At 48.6% G+C, this 20,421-nt stretch overlaps 4 protein-coding genes across 4 annotated transcripts in view; 2 read left to right on the top strand and 2 right to left on the bottom strand.

Moving 5' to 3' along the window:
* LOC128266864 (diacylglycerol kinase 1) overlaps positions 1-3,411 on the top strand; it is a 29,504-nt gene extending 26,093 nt beyond the window's left edge. Inside the window, exons 14-17 of the mRNA XM_053003654.1 lie at positions 2,567-2,722; positions 2,786-3,002; positions 3,071-3,252; positions 3,322-3,411. Of these exons, the coding sequence (XP_052859614.1) occupies positions 2,567-2,722; positions 2,786-3,002; positions 3,071-3,252; positions 3,322-3,411 (645 nt within the window). The remainder of the gene's footprint in view (positions 1-2,566; positions 2,723-2,785; positions 3,003-3,070; positions 3,253-3,321) is intronic.
* Positions 3,412-7,499: 4,088 nt separating this feature from the next.
* LOC128268042 (ARL14 effector protein) lies at positions 7,500-8,094 on the bottom strand. The gene has a single exon (XM_053005039.1). The coding sequence runs from the start codon at positions 8,057-8,059 to the stop codon at positions 7,553-7,555; it is 507 nt and encodes a 168-aa protein (XP_052860999.1). The 5' UTR covers positions 8,060-8,094; the 3' UTR covers positions 7,500-7,552.
* Positions 8,095-8,446: 352 nt separating this feature from the next.
* Positions 8,447-9,960, top strand: LOC128266863 (uncharacterized). The gene is made up of 3 exons (XM_053003652.1): positions 8,447-8,866; positions 8,929-9,696; positions 9,766-9,960. Exons 1-3 carry the CDS (start codon positions 8,447-8,449, stop codon positions 9,958-9,960), a joined length of 1,383 nt encoding a protein of 460 aa, XP_052859612.1.
* A 90-nt stretch (positions 9,961-10,050) lies between these two features.
* LOC128278379 (RYamide neuropeptides) lies at positions 10,051-19,805 on the bottom strand. The gene is made up of 4 exons (XM_053017104.1): positions 19,669-19,805; positions 11,660-11,825; positions 10,922-11,168; positions 10,051-10,854 (listed from the first exon to the last, which is right to left on the bottom strand). The coding sequence occupies exons 2-4, from the start codon at positions 11,790-11,792 to the stop codon at positions 10,749-10,751; spliced, it is 486 nt and encodes a 161-aa protein (XP_052873064.1). The 5' UTR covers positions 11,793-11,825; positions 19,669-19,805; the 3' UTR covers positions 10,051-10,748.
* Positions 19,806-20,421: the final 616 nt, after the last annotated feature.

The following is a 20,421-nucleotide window of genomic DNA, read 5'->3' as shown; positions in this document are numbered from 1 at the left end:
CGTCGCAAAAGGAGTAAACCCGGAATGTAACGGTCAAATCAAAGTGGCTAATTTGTACGAAAGCAAATAATGGACAGACAAAACCCCGCAAGCCACTCATCGCTCAAGCAAACTGCCAGTTCCTCAAACAAGCACAAGATTATACACGTTCCCTCCTCTACACTGTTGATGGAACTCGAACTGGCGGATGGAACTTTGTTTTCATTTTGCTTGCTCTTTAATTATGCAAACCCGGCGCACATGGCATACAGTGGGCGCCCGAGGCGCTCTACTAACTCCGTGACGCCGGCAGTAAAGAGAACAGTTCGAGACGAAGCGAAACGTATCGCTCTCCGAGTGTGCAGCCGAGTTCGGCTGTGAACGAGCTTAACGAGGAGCTTTTGCTGCCCTAAAGTACGACGAATGTCAGGACGGGCTAATGCCGGCCGACCGGCATCAGCCGAGCCAGCCTGTAAAGAGACACACACAGCGTCTTTCGCAGGTACTTTGGTGCGCTCACGTGAAGTACGTTTGCTCGGTCACCCTCTTTTGCTTCTGTCGGCTTCTGTCGGCTGCAAGTGCTACATACTTTATGGCGAGAATTACGTTGAATATTTCATGTGTCGGAAATGGCTCGGAGCTCAGCAAAAGGGCCCTCGTGAGGGGCCGTGAGTGAGCTCGTCTGTACACGATTGTTTCGTGTGTTTTACATATCGGCCGGGTTAGAAGTCGGATCAAAGACGATGGCCTTAGGCAAGCGTGTGACAAGAAAATGGAATCTTTCGCAACCGAAACCGGCTTTCGGTCACGGCTCAACCGATTGCAACTCGAGTTTGTGCGATTGTTTCTGCACCAATTTTCGGACCCATCACCACGCACTGTCCCAGACCTCGGATGTTTACTCATAATTACTCACAACAGACTAAACAATCGTCCGGCATCGTCCTGATCGGCCAGCAGAAATGGCGAGAATTAATTACTTCCAGTTCCGTTTCGACGAACCCCCGTGAATGCCTGAGCCGCCGGCGGACGGCGCAGAGGTTATTAAAATATTCACCAAATGCGTTGAGCCGCCCCACGCTACGTAAATAACGGGTTGGGTTGCATGCAGCCCGGGCATCAATTCCGGGGAGCTTGGCGAACTATCTGACACGAAAGCACACCGCGCCACTGCGCGCCACACAAGATCCATATCCAACTTTTTGGGCCAAACCCGAAACCCGAAACCGTAAACGGGTTACCTAAGCCAACACGCGACCCCACGCTAGGGGCCGCGGCCAACCGTTGGTACATAAATAACTCGGCCCGAAATGCACGGCCCAAAGCCTGCCCCGGTTCATGCGTTCCTCCGTGCGACGCAGTTTGTCTTTAATCTGCCCGTTCGCCAGCCGCCATCCGCGCCTTCGGCGTTTGTTGTTTGAGGAGGCGCCAGAAGGGCAAAGAATTAGGAGCAGGCCAACAATGCAGGCTCAAAAGCATTCCCGGTCAGCCGCCTGTGTTGGTCCGCGCCCCTCTGACCCACATCCGAATGTTATTCCCCGCCGGGGGGGTTCTGAGAAAACCCTCTGACACGCTGGTTCTGCTGTAACACGAAGAAAACCCACCGAATGCATCGGAAACCCAGGAAATTCAAGCCGACGCGTGTGAAGCAGCAGTGTGGCGCCCACAGATTTCGGGATAGGTCGCAAATTTAATCCCGAAACGTACCGGGCGCCTCCATCCGGTCCGTAAGACAGCTAATTGCCGCCACTAACTGTTTACGTTCTCGTTTCTCCGTTCCTTTGTGGCCGTCTTTTACGGTACTTAATCTTTCGTTTACGTTTTAAAGCACCTTGAACCACGCTTCTTTCGTTCGGCACGGCACGCCATTCCATTGTGCGGACCCAGAACGGAACGCAGCTGATCCGTGTGCCGCACGTGGTCGCAGGATGTTGGTTCAGGATACGCGAACGCGGAAACACGAACACAGTTCCTCGATGCTCCACGGTTTCTTTCTTTCGGAAGCAGAGAGCCGGTGTGCGGTAAATTAAACCGACGATTTCTTCCCGGCGTGTCACGTTTTATGTCTCGGCCCCCGCTTTCTCCCGGTGGGCGCCGGTGTCCTTTTTCTAAAATTTTACCGTCTGTTTTCTGCCACTCTGTGCCTTTTTTCTGTTTCGCCTTATTTTCTCTCATCGCTCGCTCTCCAACGAGATGGTGAACCCTTTTGCCCCGTCGGAGCAAACAAAGTAATTTAATTAATTTGGCGATTAAAAAGCAGTTCCTGCGGACCGCCGTCACCGAACCGAGGGATTAACTCCCGGGGTAAATGAAGTTCGCACCCGGAACGACACGATGGCCCCGATTGTCGTCCTTCCAATGAAGCGATGGATCGAACGGGGAGATCGCTCGCTATCAGCTTATTATCTCATCCGGCGTGATTAGGTGCCATAAAGAATACGGCGCATAACTTGTAATGGGCAAAGCTGGGCGATTGGGAAGGGAAACATTCTTTTTACTGTGGGTCACGCTATTAGACAGTTTAGGGTTCCGTTTAAATTAGGGTACTTCTTTAAAGTAACACGCATACACCGCTCTCTCGCCGTAGGATGCCGCCATCTGCGTAAAGTTTCATCTGGAGCGCGAGAAAAATCCTCACAAATTCAACAGCCGTATGAAGAACAAACTGTGGTACTTTGAGTACGCCACGTCCGAAACGTTCGCCGCGTCCTGCAAAAACCTGCACGAAAATCTGGACATTGTGGTAAGTGGCCCCCGGGCGTGGAGGTGTGGAGCTCTACTAATCGCTTTTTGCGTTTCTTGCCAGTGTGACGGTGTGTCCCTCGAGCTCGCCAACGGACCCCAGCTGCAGGGTATAGCGCTGCTGAACATCCCCTACACGCACGGTGGCTCCAACCTGTGGGGCGAGCATCTGTCCCAGAAGCGTATGCGGAAGGGCCCGTTCCGGAAGAAGCTGAAAAGCTCGGACAAGGAGCTGTCGGCCAACAGTTTCAATTCGGTCGATTTGTCGATCGCCATCCAAGGTAACCCAACTGACGGGCGGTGGTCACGTTCTTCCGCTGGCTAATACGCACGCTACGTGCCGTTTCAGATATCGGAGATCGAAAGATAGAAGTCATCGGTCTGGAAAACTGCCTCCACATGGGCCAGGTGCGAACGGGCCTACGTGCGTCCGGCCGCCGTTTGGCACAGTGCAGCGACGTCGTCATCACCACGAAGAAAACCTTTCCGATGCAGATCGACGGTGAACCGTGGATGCAGGGACCGTGCACGGTAGGTCACGCCCGTCAAATGCCAGCGAGTGCAGCGTAAAGTTCAAGGCGTCTTTTGTCTTCTCCGCAGATCAAACTGACGCACAAAAACCAAGTGCCAATGCTGATGGCGCCCCGCTCCGAGAAGGGAGGTGGATTCTTTAGCTTTCTGAAAAGATGACTCACCCGGAAATCGAGCGCCGCTGCCATGCCCGGTGAGACCTAGTGCCAGTGCCGGTAGTATGCCGGAGCCGGCTCTGGTGCGCCGGGTCGCCACCCTATCGATTACTATCGAAGATCGGTTTCAGATCTGCACAACGGAAGACAGCTTTAACGATTACGAACCAAACCTTACATGCGGACGTCCGCGCACCTTTCACCTTCACATTCATTTCACATCACGTCACGTGCTCCCGGAAAGGAAGCGGAAGGCGCTATTTGAAGCACAGAAGCACCGCGTCGGGTTTGCTGCGCGACCCAATGAGCCCCTGCGGTTGCCGTAGCAAATCCGAACCCGATGCTACTGGGCACCAGCGAGCGGGGCGGCACCGAGTGGGGGTAACCTAGATCGTTAGTCTATCTCTTACATCCTTCCAACCCGTCCCGACGTCTGCAAACTGTCCGTTACTGCACTAGACCAATGTCGAGTACCTACCAATTGTTACATGAGACACTATCCCAACTACTTTTACACCCAGAAAAACCGAGACACAGAGAGAGAGAGAGAGAGAGGCGGTGCGGTCTAACCTAACCTAACATAATCACAATATCGATATTTATGTCGTCTTTCCGGCGGAATCCCAGCTCGCTCTCTCTTACCGAAGTTCGTCTATCTTACGCGTGTACGTGTGTGTATGTCTGTTTGTGTGTATGTGTGTATGCGTGTGACCTTTTGCTGCCCAACAGTTACTACTTGCGCACACGTTTGGTTAGACACGTATCTCTTACCTTTTAGCACCTAAGCCTATGTAAGCCGTTAGCTAAATTGTCGAAACAATACGAGAAAAAGGTATGAATAAGTGTGTCTGTCCACGTCTCTGTCCCGTGTTCGTGAAACGAGCGCGACTCCTGTTAAAGCCCACTGTTATACGTTTCATCGTTCACTGTACTGTTTTTGGGGAGCGAAACCGGTGGCATGTTGAAATAATAATTATATATCTCTACACAAACCCCCGCAATCCGTTAACCGGCAAATCTCATCGAATGGCAAATCAGTGGATCCGCCGACTCACTTGTCTATCCAGACCGGGATCTGCGTCAGGAGCACCGGAGTGCAGAAGTCCTATACAATACTATATTTACCGATCATGCTTCATATATGGCGCCAGCGGTGGCAGTGAAAGTTAGAACTGCCCGTCGCAAAGCGCACGTCGTACAAAATGCGACGCGAAACACCCACACGGTGGGTCGCAGTCCGGTGACTGGTTCATGTGCTTTAAATACCCAAACTAGAAATCTTTAAGAGTCCGGTTTCGACGATGAGCAGCGGTTTGGATCGGTTCTGGGAGTTTGGGCACGACGTAGAACAATTACTATCACTAGAAACAGACCTCTCACCCAAACCGTTAGGACCTTATCGTTTTCGAACACTTTACAGACATATCTTGGAGAGGCGAGCAAGTTAAATCTTTCCCGATTTTACTTTTCTGTTAATTTTGAGAACGTGCTCTACGTCCACATGTTCGCCGTCGTTGAGTTGACTTCCCGCTTGTCGCAAACCGTGCCAACGTCAGACCGGAAACAGTATTTCTATTGAACGTTAAAATATCATAAGAATAGTGTCTAATGCGGCAGTGTTGAGCCCTGGGCGGTTACGAAAACGAACTCGGTTCATTGCATTGATATAGGCCCAAGAATCTATTCTCAAATCAACTACGGCCGTGAGACCTGATCGAAAATCTGTCGTCGTTTGTAAATATCTTCTAGAACTATCTAGACAAAAAACAATTTACTTTCAACATTCAACGCAAAGTGGATCTTTCACTAATCTCCATACCGGTACCGGTAGAATCTCGATCGCATCGAAAACGTAGAGAACCCCGCCAACGAGCGAATGGCACCGGCGACGGACTATTTAAATTATTAGCTCAAAGAGAAAACCACAAACCGCCGTCGTCGCCGGACGCGTGAAGAAGGCAGTAGAGTAAGTTATGGAGTTGCTTCAGTTGAGTTGGTATAGTTTCTTAGTTTTTTGCTTCTGATAAGAGAACAAAGCAAAACAAACACCACAGTAGCAGTTAACAATTAACTCTGAAATGCTAATCAAAAACTGGAACTGGAACGAACGCCCGCTAGAGCCGCGCCGCGCCGCCGCGTCACCGGTGGCATGGAATGAAGGGTTCGCGAATCCCAGGGCCGGCCAGGTGGGACACTCTATACATCTCTACAGCATAAGCGAATAATCTAAGCGTAGCGTAGCGAAAGGGCACTTCTGAGTGCAGCGAACGAATACATGATATATACATATATATATATATATATATATGATAATAAAAAACTGAAATTCTAAAGTAGCGTAAGAAAAACAGTAGACAGTAGACATCTATTGCCACCGCAGATAGGTAAAATGAATTTAGACACCAAAAAAGGAGAAAACAGTAATCCAAAGCATCGTTCATCTTTCGGTTCGGTAACGGAACGGAGCAGAAGAACGGAACAAACTAGTCATCATCAAAAGCCGGTAGTACAAGTTCTGAGATAAGCTAGAATCTCCGGAAACGATAAGTATTCTCCCCCGCCGGGGAAGCTACTGACTCTGACTCAACCATTGATTTCTTGATCTGTGCTCGTTAGGATCTGACTGCGCCCACCCGACTCGGAGAATAGGGCGGGTTGGCAAACACGGATAACACGAAACACGTTACTCAACCAAAATACTTTTAAACAATCGACAACCATCGGTGACATCGGCAGGGAACCGCCGCATGCACACCGACGAACAGAGTAGTTTGAGGCCTAAAGCTGTTTTTTATACAACACGGATCTGAATGTATGCGCTGACGCAACAAGCCAACGATCTCGGATGTATAAGGAGACATTTTAATCTATCCGTAACACTTAATGTACACGTTACACTCATAATTAGCCATCTCAAGAGGGTAGGACACGAGCGTGCGTTAGGCCGACCACATAGAACGGCTACTAATCTTATTGCTGTATATATAGGTACGTTGTGTAGGTTAGCGAGAGACTCATCGAAGGAGTTCTTCTTTCGCTGGCTGACTGAAAGGGTCACGATCGAAGTTACTATCTACTGTACAGTACACCCGTCGCGGTATAGTTTTGCTTAGCAAAGTGTAGCACTAAAATCCCACAGTAAAACTGTGTGGCCGCTGTAGTCGCTGTCGTCGTGTGAGGGCGCGTCGTGTAAAGGCACGCCACTCTGTTACTATGAATCTGTATTAAACTAGTGTATGACGCTCTAAGACAAACCGCTTGAGGCCCGTAGGCAAACGGAACGAGGATGGAATTAATGAAAAAAAAGACTTGTAATTAATGGTACTCGTATGCCTGCAAACAAAACACAAACATTCGGACCAAACGGGACAAACATTGTAAGAATTTAAAATGAATCAAACCGAAAGGAACGCATCTCAGACACTGAACACTGAAAGGGGGAGAACACACTATACAATGCCAATTAGAGGTTTTGCACCTATCCTCCACCCTCCACCACAGATTCGGGACTTTTATCGGACGTATTTTAGTATGCATGTATTTTCGGATCGAATTTGCAACCCACCCACAGAAGCGTTACACTGTACAGACTTGCCCTCCCCTCCCAAAAACAATACATGGTCCACGTTTGGTAGCTAGAACCCTGTTCAGAATGCGTCAGTTCCGTTTAACAATTCAATGCGCAGTCTACGAAGCCAGTGTAAGAGAGTACCCCGTATCAAATCCGTATTGTGCATTGGGTTTCCTCCTTGCGGGCGTTCGTTTCTGTACATAGACCCGAGGGCATTGCTTATCGTACTAGGATTACAACTAAACACCGTGGCAGACGGGTGTCGTGCGGAAAACTAAGTGCATTTTGATACCAAAGACCTGCGTACGAGTCTGCAAGCAGATGAAGACAGGATTGAGCTTCGGCGTATGATTTCAACCCGCTGGTCAGCCAGTCCCAGACTAACGAATATTACGAGAGAGAGAGAGACAGCCAGTAATCACTAAAAGGAAAAGAAAATACACACAAAAAGCCGGACGTGAGTCGTAAACGGTGGAATCAATTTTATTTATTAACTTACTGTATATCTTGTATACCTGTAACTTAAACCAAAATAATAAAACTAAATCTACACAGCAAACAGTACGGGGTCGTATTACTTTTTGGCCATAGTGTACTTATTTTTCTCCAGCCGCGTGTTCACTAAGACCTTCGATTTGGAATCGTGCTCAATCTGCTCGTACGCCCACCGACGGTTCCGGCGGCAGTGGGGTCCACATTTTTCGCTTCCGCACGCTCCGCACGGGAAATGACACCCTGGACAGTCAAGATCGAGACAATCACACATGTCCAGCTGGCTTTCTCGCAGACGCCCTTTCTCGTTGTAAAGGCTGTTGCACTTCCCGACTGGTTGGGGCTTCGGTGCGGTCAGGCAAATGGTCCGGGCCAACTTCCGCTTTTCGCGGCGCGACGTTCCCGGGTCAAAATCGGCCAGAAATTTGGAGTTTTCATCCAGCAGCCGGTTGCGCCGTTGATACGTCGATTTGCGGCGTTGTGGTGGTTCTCGGGTTTCTGGATGCTCCGGGGGGTTTCTTACGTTGGTGCTCATTGCACTATCAGTAGTCGTGTCGGATGTGTCCGATGTTTCCGCCGGCTTGTCCATCGTTTGTTAAAAATTTCCCTTCCAAAAACTCTAAAACTCGAATGTCCACTTTTGTTGTGTTTTGAATCAGTGCGCACGGGCTGTCAAAAGCCAGTACCTATACCCACCACGAGATGGCTCCGCAACGGATGTTCCGTTGTCTCTGGCAACTGCCTTGTAAAAAGCGTATCGGAACGAGGGACTTTAAGTTATTGTGGCCAAATTGGAATGTATTTTACAATAAAACCCTACGAACAGAGTGTCTTTCAAGAATACATACCATATTTATAGATGAAATGGAAACGAACTTTCAAACAGGGATAAAGGATCACCAAAGCGTCACTGTTGGCAACACTGGTCAGAACATAAACAAAACATTGTGTCAAACATTTAATTTATTTCGCCGGTATGGTTTTTCGGTACAGTAGTGAGGCAGATTTCGATTACGTTGCTTATTTCGAACAGGCCGTCGACTTTCTTCATCACTTCAAATGGATCTTTTGCTTCAGTAACACTCAGTTCGTACGGAAACGCGTGCTGGACAAGATTCCTCCGGAATGGATCGATAATTTGGACTCCGCATCGAACGAAGAATTCAACCGGATCCCATTGGGATACGTCGCCGACAGTTGGTGCGACTCTTTGCGAAGTTTTCTGGCGCGACGCAACCGTTTGCTTATTGAGTACGATCACCACGATTCCGGTGTGTCTGTTAGCAAACCCCGCAAAGGAATCGGCCACAAAAAGTGGTACGAAATCGAGAGCCTCTCATCGTTCATTGGAAAGGTCATCGATGAGCGCACCGTTGTCGATTTCGGAAGTGGATTGGTATGTTGCGTGGCACCATTTTGGACTCCCAGAAGACCTATTGACAATTAAAATTCTTCCAGGGTTACTTGAGTCAACACATTCACGAGCAACACCGGCTGAAAGTTCTCGGTATCGAAGGCAGTAAGCAGCTGGTAGAAACGAGCCAGTGCCGCCAAAAAGAGCTCTACCCAACGTCCAAAGATGCCGTACAGTTTGTGGACCACTTCATTACGGAGGATTCTTTCCCGTACATCGAGCATCAGATCTTGGACCGTTTCTCTGCCGACCTACCGCTCCCGCTGGCGATCGTTGGGCTTCACGCGTGTGCCGATCTTTCAATCACCGCCGTGCGACACTTCCTGCACTGTCCCTCGGTACGGGAGCTGATCATAATGCCGTGTTGTTACCACAGAATGAAACCGCTGGCCGACGGGGAAACGTTTGTGAACGTACCCGTGAGCAACGAACTACGGATGGCGATGGCAAACGGGAAAAAGGACATCATCTGTCGATCATTCCTGCGTCTGGGTTGTCAGCAAACGGCCGCACGGTGGAAGGGGACTACCAGCGAGGATCATCTACAGCACGGGAGGACCATGTTCCAGCGCGGGCTGGTGGACGCAATATTAGAGAGCGGCGAATCGGTAAAGATGCTCAAAGGCAAACCCCGGGTGCCAAGCGAGACGACGATGGATACAATTTTCCAGCGATTCGCGCTTCAGAAGGACTGTGATGGTCCTACCAGCTGGACGGAGAGCCATCGAGAACGGCTCACCATTCTTCTGCGTCGATACCCCGGAGGTGATCGCATCTCTGAGTATCTGGAGTGTCTTCAGACGTGCCTTCAGGTAAGCTACGACGACGTGTCGACGATGACTGTTGGAGGGTTGATTTTTAATTTTATTCTCTAATCTCAGGCCATTTGCGAAAACCTCATTCTGTTGGACCGAATGTGCTACCTGGAGGGGATGAGTGACAAGCATGGGACAAGAATCCGACGGAATCTCATTCGACTGCGAGACGATGGACTGTCTCCTCGGTGCTTCATTTTCTATGCAGCCAAGAAAGGGGGGCCCGATGAAAGAAAGCCACAGGACGCTTCGATTACGTGAAATATACGAGAAATATACATAAGTAATACCTTTTCAAAGCACTAGCATTTATTTTTACAGTATAATTTATTTTACAAGAACAATGCCGACGAGTTAACATGGGTTAATTTTACCTTATAATCTTCCGATATTCCGATCGATGCTGTGTGTGTATTGGAATGCTTAAGGGACAACACACTCCTCATCACGGTGTGTTCTAAACCGATTCAAACAGAACGGTGCCCGGAAATGATTTTACCAGCCTTTCCGATAACCGAAACATAAATGCTGTGTGCCGTAGGACCCCCACGGTAGAAGATGAAGACGGACAGGACATGGCCGACTTGGCTTGCTATCCGAGAAGAGTGCTTCCGAGCATCGCCGAATAAAAATCACCCAGCCTGGCGTAGCACCGCAGCAGCAGCAACAGTGCGCACCCCGCAATCCTTGGCTCCTCCTGCTGCTGAGGGTGCTGACATTAATTTCTATTCGAATGCCCTCCGGTACGCTCCGGGAACCGGCCCGCATGGAAAGTCGTTGTTATCTGCTACGTTATCCCCGCGAACTGAAACCCGGCGATGCCATCTTGACCCACCATGGCACGCTGTCCGTGTGTGTGTGTGCGTGTCCGATTGATTCATACTGTACGCCATCGTGTGGTAGAATGGTCACATTTAGTGTTTAACAGGGCCGAGGTATGGGTATGCGGTTCGTTGGTAGATTGTGGCAAACATTGAAACGGTAAGTTGGGGATTCGTTTCGAGAGTCGCAGGCAAATGATGGAATGTTAGGAAGATCGCGGTGTCCGATTACTTCTCCCCAAGCAGATCGGAGTTGTCCGCGGCCAACTGATGCTGCTCGTACTGGTCCATTTCCTGCTGCTGACCGTGAATCGAGGGCGATGCAGAGTCGCGGCTGAAAGAAGAGAAAACGCTCCTATTAGAGCACCGGTTAGATGGTAAACGGTCTTAAAAAGGCTCACCTGTAGCACCGGTACAGGTTCGACACTCCCGTGTGCAAACAGGCCAGATAGGTCAACTGTTGGTCGGCGCCATTGTTGCTGTCGGATTCAATTTCCTTCGTCAAATCGGACCGCTTGCCGTATCGCGAACCGAGGAAGAAGCGATCGTTACGTGGCACCAAGTTCACCTGCCGTAAGTCCTTCGCGCCGTATACCTGCGACCGGCCATACCGACTGCCGACGAAGAACGGGCGCTTATCGTTGGCATCTGGGCATGAAAAAAAGACGACACTTTGATGTGGTGTAAAATATTAACGACACTCCGACGGAAGCGGAACTCTGGGAAACCGCAAATAGTTTGCCCTCCTCAGTAAAGGGTATCCGTTTACCAGCAAGCGAACGGAGGGGAAGATGAGCTACAACAAACGAGATTGTAGCGGATAGTTTGCCGTCTGTTATCTTCCGACAAACCGCCCATCGCTGGCGCTTATCGGATAAATCCGGCTTCGGGGCTGGTGTGGCGGTTTCCCACCGCCAGCCCGCGGCCAGCCATAAAGTTTATGGACTCGCGGTGGATGGATCGGCAGTAAAACGATCGGTACCGATAGGTGATTAGTTGCGAAGCACATTACCTCACCCGAGGCCTGTTTGGGGTTTATCTTCATCGTCATAGAATTCTCTCCGCAAAAAGAGGACCGAAAGTGATTTGCCTAACACCGAGGTGAGGAGGGTGATAACGATTTCCTGTGTTTCAATTACGTTTATTATCGCCGTACAAACCGCCACCGTCCACCATTGGGTCGGCGCTGGCCATCCTCACGACCAGCAGGGCACCGATCAGGATCAAGCCGACGGTGTACAGCGATAGGAGCTGCTCTCGTGGTCGTGGCATCTTCGTGGCTGCGTCTGCCTTCGTCCGTTCGCACTGCGAGAAACGAGAAAAACAAATTGCGGTTTAAGAGTGAAGTTAAAGTGAATGAGGGCTTAAGTGAGATATGAAATCAATCTGCCGGCTTGTTCGTTCCAAATCCTCGCGGCCGAATGGCGCGAAGGCGTAATCCAACCTGCTAACGCTCTGCTCTTCATTTGCATTCGAATGTGTTTGTTCAAAAAGCTTGGCTAATCCCGGAAAACGTTGTTTCCGATATGGCCCCCAGCCGGGGGATAAGAATCGGGGGCGCATCCATTGACGCCAATTACAGTTCCCACCATGATGTTGATGATGATTATGGTGCCTGATGCTGTGGCCACCTAACAATTAGGCACTACTCTTACACACCCGGAACCCTGGCCAGGTGGCCGACTCGCAGCCTAAATGGATCGGGTCGGGAAGAGTGTCATTTTTCTGGCTCATTTAACAGGCTTCTTCCACAGCGGTAATCAGCAAGCTTGATGCGGGGCCAACGGTGTCAGGCTATTGGGTTGCCGTGTAATGGGCCAATTCAATTCCCATGCCTGTTGCGATACAATTCCAGATCGATACCAGATTCCGAAACGGTTTAGAAACAGAACATTGTGTTTAGTTCTCAAGAAGAGTTTGTAAACTTTTATTACTCGCGAGTAATTCCTAAATAAGTAATCATTTGTCAGTAAATAAATAGTCATTTGTAATTTTAAAGTACTGGTAAACACGAACAGCTTCATAATGAGTTCAATTTTCTCATTAACCTCCGATGAAGTAGAGCATCGCATCGTTTGTAGGGTTATGATGCCCCAAGAACCGTGATCCTGTTACGTACGTCCGGATGGGTGCGAAAAACAGGAAGGTTTTTATGATACTTTTCGACCCCGTTCGGTAGCTGATTGGTTGATTTAGTGACGCAAAGAGAAACCAATCAAACCCTTGCAGCACTGGTGTTGTATAAAGTAAAGTAGATGAAGCACTCGACGGACCCTTTCTAACCTTTGCCACCTGAAACTGGCCCCGGGTGGTGCCACGTTTTTTCCTCCGTGCCCCAATATTCGTCATTTACATTTGCCTTTCGGTTATGCAAAATTTCAATTTCAAATCGACTTCCAACCAACAGGCCGCCGCGCTAATATCCGGAGGGCCTGGTTCGGAATTTAAGCTTTAAATTGCCACCGTCAGGTGTTATTGTTTATCTCCCGCCGAACTCTTCCCAATCCTGTGATCCTGTTTAATTTTTAATTTGAATTTTACAATGGTGCATAAATGCAAACAACCTTGCGGTTAGGTGCGCCGATTACGACCCACGTTTTGTGACGGAAACCATCGCTCAAGCATCGTTGGTGGGGCCAAAAGTGTTGCCGTCCGGCACCATTACCTGCCCCAAACAATCAACCTTGGATGGGCTGACTCACTTGTTGAGCTTTCCATTATGCTTTCGGTTGCCTTCTTTACGGGCACGTAAAATAGTGGGATTTTACGTTACGGCCCCCTTGTGTACTGGCAGGGGTCCCCTTGCCAAACGATAATGTTGTTGCCGCAACACATCACGTTCGCTCCGAGTGGTGGTCGTGTTCAGCCCGCACGGGTGGACCCAAAAAATGTCTATGATCCTTCGCATGGATTCGCCGAAACGTTTCATAAATTTTAAAACCGCCGGGCGGCCTTTCGACAGAAACTGTGGATGGTTTTCAACTAATTACACTAATCGCGCGGTGCGGACATGACAGGGAGTTGGGTTAATTTAAAAGTTTATTACCGGCCGGCCCGTGGATGGTTCGTAGCCGTGTGCCGTGCGAGGAACTATTGGCCGAAACAGGGCTTCCCGCACGTGTGTGTGTGTGTGCTTCTGCTAAGCTGAGATTATAGTTTTCGGGGGTGACAATAGTAATGGTTCCGTTTAAATTGGGTCAATCGTCCTGAGGTTAGATGAGGGCCCATTGGTTGTAATCATCGTAGTTAATTCTCGGCAGAGGCTGTTAATCATAACCGGTCCTTTTTTCCTTTTGTTCCTTTTTTCCCCAAATATACTGTACATGGAACTAAGCAATTTAAAAGCCGCGAGGGCGTGAGTTGTGTAATGTTGTATTTTCCACGAATTGAAAACGGGTGAAAGTCCCTTTTAACGCTAGTCGGGACACGTTAAAACTTTGCTATATTGCTCACTAATCCGCTCGCAACAGGCACTTGGTTGGCTTTACCACCTCGCCACGGTGGCGAATATTTCGAGGCTTCACACGTTCATTATTATGTGGTCGCTGTTCATTAGAAATTTTCGTAAGCTGTAAATATTTAATTTTAGCAAAATTGGGTAACCTATCCAAGGTGTGCGATCGATCGCTTCACGAGGCACATCAAGCTTCGGTTCTTCGTCCTTTTATGCGGAGTGTTTCCATTCAATCCCACCGAAGCCACGTAATGTAAATGACTTCCTCGGTGCGCAGTTTTCCTGTGGCTATTTGGATTCAATTTTCCCGAACTCAACCGCAAATTAATCGAACCGACCTTTCCGATGCTCAGTTCCTTCAAAACGGAATGTAAAACGATGCGTGACTCCCGACGGTAACGTGCAGCTTAAAAGATAACAAGCTACGCCACTTGTGACATATCGCCTAATGCCTTTCGAGAGCCATCAAAGAGATCGCCGGGTGGAATAACAGTTGACCAAGCGGTCTGGCCACGGTACACGTATTAATGGCCGGCGAAACGAAAACACTTTTATTTCTCAACAAGCCGTTGTTACATGGCAATTGAACTCGTTCGCCACGGGGTTCTCCATCCTGTAAAAGAAAAGACCACAGCGTACCCGGACTGTCCGGTCCCTCTCGTCAAAACGACGGCTTGCAGTGGAGCACAGAGAAGCACTTCCGGCAGGAAGCACTAACTAATGATTTCCGCCATTTTTAAAGCCGTACTGCCGTTGTGTAATCAGGATTCGACCTAAAGCTGCCTGGTTCACTGCGGCAGGTAATCTTGCCGGATGGCCGGGAGGTAACAATCAATTATGACCACAGCCGGAGCCTGGTGGTTCGCGCAAAGCCACAGACAAACCACAAATGGCTCCGATGATGCTGTTGATCTTAAGAACCCGAGGCACCAGTTCAAACGCTACAACACTCGATGGTGGCCATTTAATTACGTTAGCCATTAACAGAAATAAACAAGGTGAACATTTTAATTACAATAAAAGAAACCTTCGAAAAAAATTGAATGTTATTGTGCTTTGAAGCGCTAGGGAAACTACTTTGTCTGGCGTTGGTTAGTGTTGGGACTCGCAATGCCTGGCCGTAAGACGTACAGTTGACGAAGCCTAATGGACTATCCGGTCCGTCGGTCGATCTCTCAGGTGTGGTCGGCACTCTCGACAGGAAGTGGCCCCAATGGCCCATAGTTCTTCGGCGCATTGTCACTCGCTGCCAGTGTGCCATAAATACCACAAATAGTATTGCAGCGGAAAGGACACTCATCGTTTTTTTTCTCTCTCTCTGTCCGGCAAGCCTCAAGATAAAGGACCAGAATTGCCACCCCTATTGTCGGCTAATGTATCGTGGAGGATAATATAATTTAGTGTGGCATCGTACAGCTCCCACCCAGCCGCCGACCACATCCAGTGGGAAGTTTGCCTGGCTCATTTCCCGGCACTCATTTTGTTGGTCGCTTTTAAACGGTCCGGCTCGCCGTGTTCGCTGGCCGAGTGGCCGGGGGGCTACACTAAACTAATCATTAAGTTCGCGTAAGTAGATTGACCCACGGCTCGGAATTAGCGTCCGAAATTAAACGGCCCTTCAACGAGCACGAGCTGCGCGGCCTCACGTCATACGCTACCTTCCCGACCAGACGACTGCCGTGCATGATGCATGATTTATGGTGGATGTAAATGAAAATTCATTCATCAAAGCACAAAGTCCCTCTACGAGGCGGTGTCCCAACCTGTTGCTTGCCGAGGACCATCGATCGCCACCCGCTGGGCTGGGCGGACGGAAGTAATAATTTTTCACCCTCAGGAAAGCGATCGTGCGTTATTTTCATCCGATTCTTTCCGGACGTGCGTGAGAGCAACTTTTACGCCCGTAAATCAACCCTTTCCGGTGTAAGGGACGGAGAGAAAGTCGAACATGGCGAAGAGGAAACGGAGCGGAGGATTATGGACGGTAAAGTGAGCCGGAGAGGCTAGGCTTAGGCTGTCAATTGATTTTCTAGTTCGGTTTTACCTTAGCACCAGGAATGCAATACAATTTGTCATTCCTCTGAAGCGCGCCAATGTCCCAATTAAGGATTCGTCCTATTGCCATTAGACGCAAATGCAGGAGGTGCAGCATTATACGGCAACAGGACGAGTACATCACATCATGAACGCTATTTTTGGCGCACAAGTTATGAATTAGTTGAATTGGTCCTCGATTCTGGCGGAAATCGCTTTTTTATTGATTCAGTTGTTCCGCGAGTGCTTTATTCAGAGCGCTTAAAGATCCTTCTATTACGAACGGATTAGAATTACTAGCTGGAGGCCAAAGCACAGGAAGTGAATGCCATTCTGCACATATCACAAGCAATGCAAGAGCAATACGCCGGCGAACGTAACAGGAGAGCCCTACCTGTTGCCTATATTTGGGCGTCATTTTAGGGATTTAAACCTTCTGCGGCCTTCTTCGAACTGGACAAATACTCCTAAAGGTAAGTAATGGCAGTGTCAATCATGTTGCTGGTTGCGGCTTTTTGATAAAGGTTCCCTTAAAGCACTATGTTTTTTATCTGCCGCTGTGGCCTACGCACTTTCCAATGTTTGCCACCAAAAGCATTACCAGTAAAATCGATAACAAATCCATGTTCCGGGCCGAGGGATGACATAATCGGCGATGGAGGACAGATAAAAGATTATGCGTTTAACCTGTTACACTCGGCAATCGGCATCCGATGAGTAGGAGTGATTATTTTTTTATCACATTATCACACCATTGCGGAACATCCTTCGTCCGCTTGCCCCCCTGGTCGAGTGCGCTGGCCAGCGGGTACTTTGATCACCCAAAAATCAAATCAATCACTCGACCGTTCGATTCATGCTCGCCTTCGGGCGCCATGGGGAAGACATGCTTCCAAGAGCGATGAGGGTGGCTTAACAATAAATCAAATCTCAGCCATCGCCACCCGAAACCGGAATGGGAGGTTCGTTGCTTTGTGGCGTTCAATGGTGAAGCGCAAACAAAGTCTCCGATCCCGTCGGCATGCTGCCTAGGGGATGAGTGACCCCCAAATTATACACCACCAGTGTTTGGCAAACGACACACGGATACTCGCGGTAGTTTCCGGTCCGGTCTCGTGTCATTCAATTGATGCGTAGGATTTACACGTGCCGGGCAAACAGCAATACCCGACGACACTGACGACTGTGGTGGCGACGTTTGATGACAGATAAATAACTTGATCAACGGGCCAGCTACCTTTCGGGCCTGCGATGTGTACCATCAGCGAAATCGGTGCCCAGGGAGACGGATCACGGGTGATCCGAATGGCCCCGGGGCGAACGCTTTGATGCCCCGAGGTGGCTCGTGAAACGATTTATTGGCAGTGCTGACGTAGCGATTCTTTTGCCGAGCGGTCTCCGCGTGTGTGCCAGCACGCAACAGGTCCGCAGGCTGGGGTCCACTACAACCGAGAGAATGTCTTGATTCGCGTATACGTCCGTGCTTGGCCACCTGGTGGCTAACTCGGTGAAAATTGCGTGTGGGAAAGGAATCGAAGCACGACCTAATGGGCCGCGGTGGAGCAACAGGTGGAGCATTACCAATTCTCACTTCAGTCATTTGAATTTTTTATACTCATTGCTGCGGTTCGGAAATGGGATACACGGTCTTCGTGTATACGGGAAGGCGATTCCGGGGCCACATTCCGGTTGCAGCCAACTCCTGTGCCCTCTCAATCTTTACAAACGACTGACTGAATATGGCCAATTTCCATTTCAATTTGATTATATTGCACAGCTACAGCTACAGCTAGCTACAAGGTGCACATTTGTTCCATTATCACCGGGCACAGTGTACCCAATGTACGAGAATTGATTAAATAAACTGAGAAATGTCTAAACATTCCATTTATCATACAACGCAATGGAGGCGCCTGGTACCTTTCGGCGGATGTCATACAATGATTACGCTACCGGCCAACAACCCGGTTCTCCCAAATACTCAATTTAAAGTTGTACAAACTCTACCAAATGCAGTGTATTAAGGAAACTTCCCAAGTATCGTTGAAACCAACGAAAAGCTGCATCTATAAACGCATAAATCCAAGACATGTACAAACGAACGTAAACGAAACCTAATTTTTGTCACTTCAAAGCAGATGGTAGAGGTACACCTTTATGGCACCCGCCAGATAGGCAGTTTGGTAAATAAATCACTTTTTCTAATAAACTGAAACACTGGGGGTGCTGGGAAAATGAAACAACACGTACGGTGGCGTGCTCGTGGCCAGATATGACAAGATCCATTCCGATTCCTTTCGCCGGGCACCAGAAGCCAACGCAGACGACGGTTATAATACGGTTTTCCGGCGTACCGGTGTCATTCGTTTACCGTGTTCCGTTTCGAAACCATCCGAGTGTGGGTACTTTTTCGTTCCGAGAGCGTCCGTTTTCTAATGCCTCGCTCCATTTATGATGGAAATCTTACGAGACTCGTAAACAGTGAATCAGATAAACCCCTTTTCACACGAAAAACTACGCTGACGGCATTGGCGTGACATTTGTGTGCCCCGGCTTAATCAGGAGCGCAACGTGGAAAACGGTTAGCTAAGTGGCCGTTCTGAGTTACTCGCCGCTCCGGTGGTGGTATTATGTCCCAAGCAGAAAACGATGTTAAATTTAATGCTCTGATGCTTCCATTCCATCCGATGCAATAAAGAAAAAGTACAGCCAAAGGTGAGGTCGTACCCGTGGTGCCAACAACGGTAACGCAAAGTTCTGATACATCTTACGCAGAAAGTGGCCGGCATTAATGCTATGCGTATAACCACTCACTTTCCATCCCACGGATGGAACACAATCAGTACCACACTGGCCGGGGATGATCCAGTTCGTACTTATTAAAAAGCACTTCAAGCCACTCACTTGGTATAAAGTTTTGTTTTTTTACAAAGGGATCAAAGTTGAAACTAAGTGCATAGATATCAGAGAAAAAACCCAGGCTCCCTAATGTAAAATGCATTTAGCATTAAAGGATAGCTATCGGATGCACTGCGCACATAATTTTAATAATGCTTAATTATTAACGCATTAAAATCATTGAAACCTTTTTCGCCCTAATCAGTCAAATCAGGTTCCATGAATTAGTGCTAGTTATAAACTGTCTGATGCTATTTAGTCTAATTGCAACATAATTTACACAAGTTTTAAATTAAGCACTAAGCAACTCAACAGACGCTACAGAAATGAAATAATTATCCCATAAAGTAAATTAATTAGGAGCTTAGCTTTAGCTGTTTGTCGGTAACTAACTGTACAACTGTCGCCCCCCAGGGCCCTTATATGAAATGGTACCCTTTTTCCACTGTTCCATGTTCGTTCTTGACCGCTTTGGCTTTCGGCCCAGCCCAGTTGAGGCGTTGGTTGCATAGTATTGTTTTATTTGTAAAAAACGGAGCATTGTTCTGTCATGCACCTGCACGCAACACTTAATCAACGCTTAGTGTTTAGCTGAAATCATTCCTGCAGAACTTATTTATTCTTTCCCAGCACTTTTGCGATTGGTAACGGTGAGTTGCAACTTTTTCGATGTTTTGTACACTTGATTTAATTCTCACGATTTAAATAGAGCTATTTGTGTGATCCGGTTTGTTGTTTAACGCATTTTCGAACAAGACTTACCTTAACTGAAAAAACAGATTTCTCAACGGCTGTTGCCTTACGCTTGCTCGCCCGGTCGGTCGGTCGGTTACTAAAAGATTCAAAACCACTCGGTCAGTCACAACGTTACGCTCACACTGTTCAATCACTCTCCAGTCAACCAGGCTTCAACACCGGCTTCTTCAGCACTGAAGTGGCGTCAGCGGTGCAAACGCTTTTATACAGAGTACAGCACGACGTGACTGACGGAGTGGCAGGCAGCATAAGCATAGGCGACCAGGCGGCCACTTCGTTCGGCTTCTTCTCGCGCTCGGTCACAGGATGATGGCGAAAATAAAACCGAAACAGCCAGCCATTCCCCACGATCGTCAACGGTCGACTCGACAAGCGCCAACATACTTCTATGCAAAGCTCACATGCTGGCACGAACCTAACGGCCGTAGCGTGCGTGCGTGTTGGATTGCATTACGGTTGCATGGAGTATCGCACCATTTTTTTATTATACCAATACATTTCTCCGAATTTTCCCGCGGGATTTTCCCACAAACCCCTAAACCGACGCTTATCGTGCTCTCGCGTTATCAGTGGTGGTCGGTATCGTTCGGAGGGTAAAAATCAGACTTTAATTATTCATTTTGCAATGGCCACGAAACTGGCCTGTTCCAGGTAAAAACATGGACAACTCATCAATCTGCAAAGCTAGCAATGATTAGGGATTACAATAAGAGTCCCGTCAAATATCTGTGTGCCATTGGTGGCTGTGTTACTTTGGTC

This window comes from Anopheles cruzii, chromosome 2 (assembly GCF_943734635.1).
Source record: "Anopheles cruzii chromosome 2, idAnoCruzAS_RS32_06, whole genome shotgun sequence".
Taxonomy (NCBI): domain Eukaryota; kingdom Metazoa; phylum Arthropoda; class Insecta; order Diptera; family Culicidae; genus Anopheles; species Anopheles cruzii.
This window is presented reverse-complemented; position numbering and strand designations above follow the sequence as displayed.